General features: G+C 38.7%; 1 protein-coding gene across 1 annotated transcript in view; it reads right to left on the bottom strand.

Annotated features, from left to right (window-relative positions):
- Window positions 1-2158: 2158 nt before the first annotated feature.
- The window catches only part of GFRA1 (GDNF family receptor alpha 1), a 142329-nt gene continuing 134326 nt past the window's right edge, over window positions 2159-10161 (bottom strand). Inside the window, exon 9 of the mRNA XM_042818718.1 lies at window positions 2159-9971. Within this exon, the coding sequence (XP_042674652.1) occupies window positions 9810-9971 (162 nt within the window). The 3' untranslated portion in view covers window positions 2159-9809. The remainder of the gene's footprint in view (window positions 9972-10161) is intronic.

Here is a 10161-nt window from a genome sequence, read left to right as displayed (position 1 = left end):
ATGAGGCTTTGAGCCTTGCTGGTTCAGATTGAAGCCAGCAGTTATTTGATACTGTAGATTTGTTCTTTCATTTTGGTTTTTATGTTTGTGTGCATGTGTGACATAACCACATGCCTCCCTCTAAGATGATTTCTATTAATGCCTCGTTTGAAAGGAAAAGGGATGTGGCATACTTGCAAACCAAGAGAAAAATGCCATCTGTGTAGCTAACCTCACTGACAGTGTTGTTGGGTTATTGTTCTTTTTATTTTGAAAGAATATACTATAGGCATTCAGAAGTTTGAATACCAGGTCCTTCCAAAGCAATTGACTACTGGTCTTTATTTTGTAAAGCTACACAATGTTGTTTTGTTGGTTTGTTGTTTTTTAGGGGGGAGTGTTGTGGTTTGCTTTTCTTTTTTTTTTTTTTAATGCATATTGTAGATTTTCTTTTAGTAAAGACTGTGAATTATGTTCCCACCTCAGAACAATATATTCTCACCACTGTCTGACTAACTAAGTAAAACAAACTAAACTAAAACCTTCTGCAGAATTACATTGGACTAATCCTTCCCAGCTCTACTTACAGTTTTCTGTAATTAATATAGTTTTTAAAAAATGGCAGTGGAGAATTAAGGGTTGTAATTTATATTCCAACTCAGAAAAAAAGATATGCACATTACAAGAATAACAGAGTTGGTTTTTTTTGTTTTTTTTTTTGTTTTTTTTTGTTACAAAAAAAGTGTTTCAGGAAATGATTCTCCTGTTTCTGAGTGTAAAACAGAATCCAACATGAAAAAGACAATAACATAGATGGGTTTTGGTGCCAAGAGAATCTGCACAAGTGTCAGGGCTGGCTGATTGCTTGGGCAGAGCGCTTTGCAGAGCAGCAGAAGTGTTTGGAGAGCAGCGATGGCTCGTGGACAAGTGGCTGAGACCACCTCTTAAAATCCATGTCCTAGACAGCTGAGACCCTTTACTGGTTTAATGACAGACCAAAACTGCATCTTTAGAAAACAGCACATGGGCCAGTTTCCCCTTGAAGATATCAGCTTTCTTAATTCATATTCTTACAGGGGTAATTTGGAATGACTGTGTAACTCAGACCAGTTGAGTGAAATGATTCAATAAGCAATGTTAAAAGAAAGTAACACTACTTACCTCAGCACTTCTTGGCACTGTTACCTTACAAACATTCCTACCAAAAGTCAGCCATGTTGCTCATTGGACACCTCACGTCGTGGGCAGGGAGGGCCAATTTCCTGGTTCCTACTATCATGATAACAAGCTGATGCTATGATCAATCTTTCTTTATTCACAATGTAAAGAGCAGTTTCTGTCTGTGCACCTTCCACTCAGTCCCATGGCACTGAGTTAGCCATTTGGCTTTTGACCAGTAAAAGAGAATCCTGTTGCCAGTATTGCCAAACTCACAGGGAAGGTCACAAAGGGAGGCTGTGCATGACCAGTAGTAATCACAATAAAAATAAATCAAGCAGCAAAACCTCAGTCAAACCCACAGACCATGCACACAAAGGAACCCATCTGATTGTGCACAGGCAACTGCCTGGTGACACTGAATGCCGCTTGGGCTCACTGATCCCCAGGGAGGCTGCTGCTCAGTCGGAGCATCTCAAATGGAGACCTCCTTCCGATTGTCTGCACATGAGTAAATGCTCAGACACTATTCTCAGCTTCTAGACACCAGTAAGAGCACCATGAAAGCCTGTTTGCCGACCATCCGTTCCCCCCTCCTTGACTCTTTTATCTTTAACAGCCTTGCAACACTCCACTCCCATGCATGCCAAGAGCAGCCAGCCCTCTGCTTCTGGCCCATGGGACTGAGGGCAGGGGTCTGGAGCAGTGTGTGCATGTCCGAGCATAAGCATATGTGAACAGGACCAGCTGGCCTCTCCTGTGCCCATTTCCCTATCATTTCCAACTGACATTCCCTGCTTATTGTGATTTTGTAGCCAACATTCACTAGCACAAAAAGACTAGGGAGCAAGCAAATGCACAGATATTTAAAGGGAAAAGCTTTATTTCTTGTTTTCTTAGATCATAGTGGACTGTAAAACAACAGGGAACAATGAGATCAACCCTTAATAAGCGTATTTTCTTTTCTTTTTTTTTGCCTTTCTTTTGTATAATTCAAAACAGAACAAACAACCAGGAAATATCTGTCACAAAAACATGCTTTTTAATAAAAAAGAGAATAACGTTTATTGAGAGGGATTGTGTGATTGTTTTCTGGATATGTACAATAATAATGTGGGAGGATTATGCTAACAGAAAATGCCAACCATCTGAAGAAGTGTGAACGGTCCAAAAAGCAATGGTCTTAGAGCAAGTCTAAGTCAACAGGAACAAGTGAACAGTGGTTTAAGGTTTTTTTTACAACAAATTACCAGCCATTATGACTGAAGACCTGACACACCATAATAACCTGCAGTGAGATGTACAGAAATCCATAAGACAACATAGAATTTACACAAGAAGGTAACCATTTGCGTAAGAATTTCCTCCAGAAAAATGGAAGCATGTTCTAGACAGAAAAAGAAGGGGAAAAAAAAAATGAAAGAAGTAGGAAAATACTCATATTGGATATCCTCAGTTCACAGTGAATGCCAGTCATCCTGGGTCTAAACACTACCAGTTTCCCTTATCTGCATTCTTTCTGCCTACTCACAATTAATCCCCTTATCATTGTGTTGTAGCTAAAATTACTTTACCTGAACCTTCCCTTGCTACTTCCTCTTCACTGCAGCTCGTCAATGATGTGCACTTTACACAACAAAAAATGCAAACTTCGACAAAGCCTCAAGTGAAAGAAACATACACCTTCCCGGCATGAACAGTATTAATCACAGCTAATCATTTCTGCACTAAGTGATGCCACACAAAACATCATACAAATCCTGTTAATCAAACTCAGTAGCAATAACTCTGGGGGAGGGGAGAGGATGGAGATTAATAATTGCCACCAGTTATGTTTCCCATATGTTGCAGTGCTCTGAAGTGATTTCTTCCACTGCCTGCCTTCAGGATTTATTTTTTCTTAAAGAGAAACAGTAGATGGTACTGGGAAGTGATAACAGGTTGGTTTTATGCCTCAATTCTGCTGTGACCTTCCCAGAGAGGAGGCAATGTAAAATTCAAGACCATATTTTTTCCTTCAGTTGTTCCTCTGTCTTTATTTTTTCTCAGCTCAGTCTGGGTTATTGTGCTCCCAACTGCCAGATGCAATCCAAAGGACTTTATTCCACTTCTAGGAGTTACTACAGTCTTTCCAAGTTAAATTAAGGGTTAATGTGTTTGTAACAATCCAAACCACAAGAGAACATTGATATTGTCATATTATTTTGAAAATTAGGCCACAGTTCCAGCTTTTTTCTGGCTTCTGTGCGGTCAGGAATTAGTGCCACCATTCCTACTTCCGTATCTCCACCCAGAGAATTCTGCAGCATGGTAGTGCCTATCTGGTACTACTTATATGCCACTGGCCACAAAATGGTCAGACAGAAACGGATGGAGATAACTGCTGACCTGGGATGGACTAAGTCACTGAGAGCTGGGTGGCACCAGCCAACTGTTTTCAGCTCACTGGTGCATCCAAGCAGGCTGAATGAATGAATTTAGAAGGAAAAGAGAGACACTGGATGTATGTCATACAAGAATGAAACAATAAAAGGGGTAACATTTTTGCACTTTACCACAGGAGTTCAAATATCCTCTCCTACTATCAAAGCAACGTCCAGCAGAAGGGCCCATAAGGAATTTGCATCAGTAGTACCAATGATGGAGAATTGCTGGGAATGAACCAGCTGACACTGGGAACAGCATAACACCACCTAACATTACTTATGGTATACCCATATGTAACACTACAAGGTGATGGAAAAAAACAGCAAACACAGCAGGGTAGCAGAGTCCCAAGCTGCAGCAAGCAAGGACATGCTCAAGTGCAGTAGCTGCAGAAACAAACAAAGAAAAACAGCTTACCTTCAGAAAACCTCCAGTAGGCAAGGTACTTTTGCCTCCAACATCGACCCTTAAATGAGGTCTGGGAAGGGGTGGATCCTGGCTCCACCCCTTCCAATCACTCAGATGAACTGCATACACCTGAGCTCAGCTGGGTTGGCCCTGCCTTCTACCAGGTGCTCAATCACTGCTTGAAACCGTGACTTAGTGTTTCCACTACACCATACCATCAATTCTTAGAATGAGTGGCTTGAAGAGGCCTGAAAACAAGCCTGGCTTCATTTACTGGAAGATGAATCCCCCAAAGTGCTGCTCAGGTTCATAAGGACTGAAGGTGCTGGGCAGGACGGAAGGCTGTATTCAAAGAGGTCAATTACTGTGGCATTGCAACAAGAGGAATTTGAAGATATTTGCCCTTACATATACAACTTACAGGAAATTCTCCTTCTGAGAGATTAAAATGTTGTGTAAAAGAATTGAAGCATGTTAGAATCGCTAAAAGCAGGGGAAAATGAGGTTAGAGGAACCCTTTCTGAAGTGGTATTGGGTTTGGCTGCTGCAATTTAGGCAGCAATTACTTCTAAGTGTATACATGGCAAAGTTCAGCTATTGGCACCTGGCAAAGGTGAAAGAGCCAAAACTGCAGCTGCCCTGGTCAAATGTGCTCAGAGAACTTCAGTGATTAGTTTAGATGGCACGGAATTATAGTACCACAATATATATTAATGAGCAATACTACAGAGTAATTGGTTGACTCTGCTCTCTTTTGAATTTTAGTCTTTGGGCTACATCTTGAATTTCTTGCTCCAGCTTTTATGAATTCCAAGAGGCTGAGCATCTGAGTCAGAGCTGTAGGATTTACCTTCTGATTACTGACTGGCCCACATGTAATGTATCTGTTAAGTATAATCACCCCTGGGTAAACATTCCCAGATGAAGAAAGCATGGAATGAGAGCATATGAAAGTGGCGACAATACTGAGATAAAAATGGGAATTTATCACCCTCCCTGATTTTACCTTCAAATGGACACATCTATATTTTACAGTGTAACTTCTTACCTTTGAAAAAAAATAATTATTATTTAGTGACACTGTTTCTATTTGACAGAAATTCCAAGTGGAAAATACATTAAAAATATTTAAATATTTCTGAAAGACTGTGAAAGTTTAACACTTTTAAATCCTTACTCAGTATCAAACTAAATTTTAAATTCCATCTGGGGAATAGAAACATCATGTTTTAGCTTGTACTAGCCAAACTAGTGCTAAACAGATAAAATAGGAATCTGCAATTTGCTCTGCCTGAAAAAGCGTTGATGGTTCAGCAGAGACATATTCCTGATCACAGCTTCTTTTCTCAGAAGAGGAGGCTGTAATTGAAAAACAAAGCAAAACAAAAACAAACACAGATAAGTTTATAAGGCAAACGTGGATTACTGTAGAGTATGGAGAAAATGACCTTCCCAAGTTAAAAGGAGAAGCTGAAATAGCCAATAATTGAAATGTCATAGAAAGAATGGAGCTGGTAAGAAAAAGCAAATATTTAAAGATGGGAAATACTTAACAAGTCACTGGATTAATTTCTCTGCCAAGTTCATCAGAATCAAACACACTTCCGTTTGAAGTAATGGACATCACGTAGAATCTGAATAACCTCATGGGTATAAAACAACCTTGGGGGGCCTCTTCAGCTCAGATGCATTTATTCAGAAGTTTTAATGCAGAAGTCCTGCCAGTGATTGCATATTTTTTAACGAGGTAGATCCACCTTGGTGAAGAAAAATAACAACTGGAATTTATTAAAGAAAGTTCTAATTGCTGTGCAGATATTCCCAACTTTTACTGCTTACTCTGATGGAGTGCTGGTCCTAACAGAATCCAGCTCTTTTATTTCAAAGAATCCCAGTGCTAAGTATGAGATGCTCCTGTCACTTGACATACACATGATTTATGTCCCCTCAGGGAGCTGTTCTGAGTTTTGCTCTTCTCCTTCACTGGTTTCTCACCATGTCTTCTCTGTGGAAATATCACTGAGATTAAGCTAAGAATCACAAATTAAGATCAGACTGAGATTTTTAAGGTGATTCCTCCTGTTTTGTTCATCTCCAGCCTAATTGCAAGCAAATAATGTCTATGCTCATGTTTTCAGTGTACTGACTCAAACTGTAGTTCTCCTCAAATTATGAACAGCCTCATTTTCTAAAGGTTGAGTCTTACAAGGAGTCTTACAACTCATTTTGTTCATTAAAACAAAATAGGCTGGAAATAAGTCTCCAGACAGAGACTGCAAAATGCTCTGAAATGACTAAGAATTCCCGTTTCCCCTAATTCTTCCTAATGACACAGTGGGAATGAAGCTGTGCAATGGGATGGATGGAGGCTTGCTGCACAGCCCTCAGCACCTCTCTCCCCATTCCCTTGGAAACAGCCAGGCAATGAGCGAGTGGTCGGTGCAAAGAGGGCTGTGCTCCTCTTTCCTGACCAAAACACAGCACAGGACTGCATGCATGACGGCTGTACAGTGCTGGATGTCTCCATCTCCACTGGTCCTCTGTGGGGCAGGGAAAGCCTTGGTTGGTATTTTTTTTTTCCTAAAATGCTCATCATCCTTGCCTCTTTCTTCATGGAATTAATTCCTATTCAAATACTGCTAAAACATCAGCCACATATTTCAGTTCAGACTGAATTTAATCTTTCTGAGAACTAATTTTATGGAGAAACATAAAACACCCTAGTCAAGCTATTTAACGTGGCAGTGTATACACACTCCTAATAACACTAATGACAACATCTGTTCTATGACATTAAATGAAAAAGATGACTTGTAAATGTTTATGGTAGTCCATGATTTAATTTAAACACAACTGAATTGGTTAAATTTACAATTTAAACAGTAGGTCATCTGTATGTACATCCTGTATTTGGACAGTTCCTATATTATCGCTACATTGGTAAAATTAATTTGTTAAAGGACTATATAAATGGCAGTCTTAGCTTGTTGGCTGAGCACTCAATACATGGCATTTTAGTGGCTAGAAGGGGAAAAATAAAACAATCATCTGCATACTTCAGTACTGTAGTAAATGACTGCATTGACAAGGTCACCATGCTAAATTGACATCATCCACACCACATCCAATTTCTAAAAATCCTCCAATATTTTCATGATGTTGTCTGTAAAAACCTCATTAAGTGTCAGACTCTTAGGGTTTTTTCCCTCTTGCCTGTTTAATAAGCAATTTATTTTTTTTAATTAAGAATTCAGTATGCTTTTAATTTAGGAAAGAAAGCTTGAGTGCTCTGTGTTGTCTGTGGTAACATGGCTAGCTTTATAAAACACCATTTCCTCCTCTTCTGTATCCGTAATTGTATTTCCAAAGGTAACTCTCATTGAATCAGATAACTAGACATTTATTTTGTAATCAGAAGCTAATTAGATTGTTGTTTATAGCATAAGTGATCAATAGCTTTTATTCTGGATCACACAGTGTCACAGCTCTAATAATTTATATTAAATACTGATACTGTAATCCAACCAAATGTATAAAAGCTTCAAAAAGCTACGTGCTATACTGGGAGGTTATTAAAATTCCTGATACTGCTTAAAGTGTTTAATGTGCTGAATACAAATGATATTTTAAAGAAAGCTTTGTGGATCAAAGATGGATTTAATAATTGTAATGTTTATGAATTTGTTTTGAAAATATTTTTAATTGGGTAATGTCAGACTTCTGGATTGTAACGCTATGTTCATTTCCATTTCAATAGGTTATACTATCAGCTCCTTTTGACATAAAATAATTTGATTTATTTTTTAAATCATGAATCTCGTTATCTTTTTTTCTGTTGTCACTAGTTTTCAATAATTTGATTAGTTTCTACAAGAGCAATAGGAACCACATGGGCTTTGCTGGTAATGATATGCTATATATTTCTTCTCCAAAAGCAGTTCTGACACCTTTGAAAGTAATTTGCAGTTTCTTATCAGCACAGAATTAAAGAGTAATAGTGTCTAATTTGTTATGTTCAGTGGCACAGAGTATCCTAGAATTCTATCACATACGCAGTGCTTTGAAACCTATATCATGTGACCATAATCAAGAGTACATAAGTTAATTCTATAATTTCTGAAAGTGTTTGCCATTAGCTAAGAAAAGGCTCAAAAGATGAACTGGTCAATAGCTTAATGCTCTCTTAGTAAAAGGCCTATTCTGCAGACTCCCAAATTTCACTGTTGTTCATAAAACAGTAATTTGTACCTTACAGTTGTATAGCAAACAACAGATCCAGGCATTTCAAAGCAGGCTTGGGCGGTATTGTGTAAGTCTCAATGTAAATCTGTACATTCAGCATGCTGAACTCTTTGCTTGGTAAAATTAGCTCCTACTCCAGGAAAAACAAAAACCGATTACTGTTGATCATTCAGACACAACTGCTTGTAACAGTCACCAAGCCGTCACAGGAAGGTATAAGGACAGCCCTCAGGAGGAACAGTGCCTGTTTGATGACACTTAAAGCTTTAAAGAATCCCTTCCAGGTACCGCAGAAAGTCACCATGAGCCAGCACATGCTGTCAGTGTCACTGAATGAAAGCCAAAGTGATCAAATCACGTATGCTGGCAATATTGCCATCCAAATCATTTAAACATTTACGGAACAGGTCTTGCAAACAGCTCATCATGTCAACAATCCCAGGGGCTGCAGTAAGGACTATGAGGGTGAGAAACGCCTGTCACATGGGTGAGTGTGCATGATGCTGCCTTGTAACTGGATCAACCATCCTTCTGTGCTGGTTTTACAGTCTCAGTAATAAACCACGGTTTAAATGATATCCTACTGCCCTTTTTGTTTTTTTCCCCTCTACAATGTTGTGAGAGCAGTAAGAGAAGTAAGGTGTGACGTTCCCGTAACTTTCTGAGCTGACATTATCAGCTATATATAAACAGATAGTGTTGTTTTAGTAGAGCAAATAAAATGCCTATCTTTTTTATTGAATGAACAGTATAATAATTGGGCTATATTGTCACAATGGAAGCATAGAAGATCAGTGACTGTACAACTGAAACCCTGCAGCAAATTTTTTTTCTACTGTTCATCATTGAAGTTTATGAAATGTACGTTTATGGAACTTTCACAATGGCTGCTTCTTGTTAATTTAAAGAATCTTCACCCTCGTTAAGGCTAGATGATTATAATTAAAAGATAAATGTTTTGTTAGAAAGTTCTATGCCACACTATGAGAATTTAACTGAAAGACATACATTATACCTGTATGCGAATTAGAATGGCTTCTCAGCAGGGAACGCAGAATCACTTACAGTACATAAACATTTAAAGAGGAAAATGCTAATACACTGAAAGAGTTTAACATCAGTAGCAATGTATCAAATGAAGTTTCAGAAAGTCCACTCTCTGGGAGAACATTCACCATTAGACAAAAGCCTGGCATCCTTGATAATCTGGAGTTTGAGCAATTTGAAAACCAAAACCATCCAATGAGATAAACAGGATCTTAAAAAAACTACCATCCTCCTTTCTCAGGTAAAGGCCAGAATTAATATAATTATTAAAATAATCCAACCAGATCGCTTCACAGGCAAATTTATACACCGTCTCTTTAAAACACTGCATGCCCAAAAGCCTCTTGGGTTTGGAATGTAGCACTGCACCAAGTATTTCACAAAGCCTCTAAATATCACAAGAAGCTTTTTTAGAGAGAAAAAAAAAAATTCCAGCTGACAAACTGTTCTAGCAGGAGTGCCTCAGCTTAGCCCCCAGACCTGGAATTCCAGATAAACAACAGAGGACAGGAAAGAGATTTTTTTTTACATGTCCTTTTGCAATGCAGCTACAAGACGACTGATGAGCTTAGGAACAAAAAGAGTGAGAGTGCGACTGTCATCAGAATGAGTGGTGTGCTTGGATAGAAGCTTGTAGGAAGAGCAAATGAATTCTCCGAGGATATGTGACTGGTGGAGACTCCTGGTGTGTTGTCTTCCCCAATAGCATTCTGCAAGACACAATACTTTCCTTGGTCACCATTACACATTGTCATTGCAAACTATTTAAATACACGCCATGGAATTCATTTTCTCTTTGTTCATGTCCCACCCTCCACTGTTACCTATCGCTGTCACAGATTGGAAGATACAAAAGGCACAGAAATTGAACTCAAATGATAACGTTTTAAAGTTAAGTTA

Source organism: Centrocercus urophasianus, unplaced genomic scaffold (assembly GCF_019232065.1).
Source record: "Centrocercus urophasianus isolate 14NV4802_14NV808 unplaced genomic scaffold, USGS_Curo_1.0 seq_17, whole genome shotgun sequence".
In the NCBI taxonomy this organism is placed as follows: Eukaryota; Metazoa; Chordata; class Aves; order Galliformes; family Phasianidae; genus Centrocercus; species Centrocercus urophasianus.
Note: the sequence above shows the minus strand (reverse complement) of the source record. Positions and strands in the feature narration are given on the sequence as shown.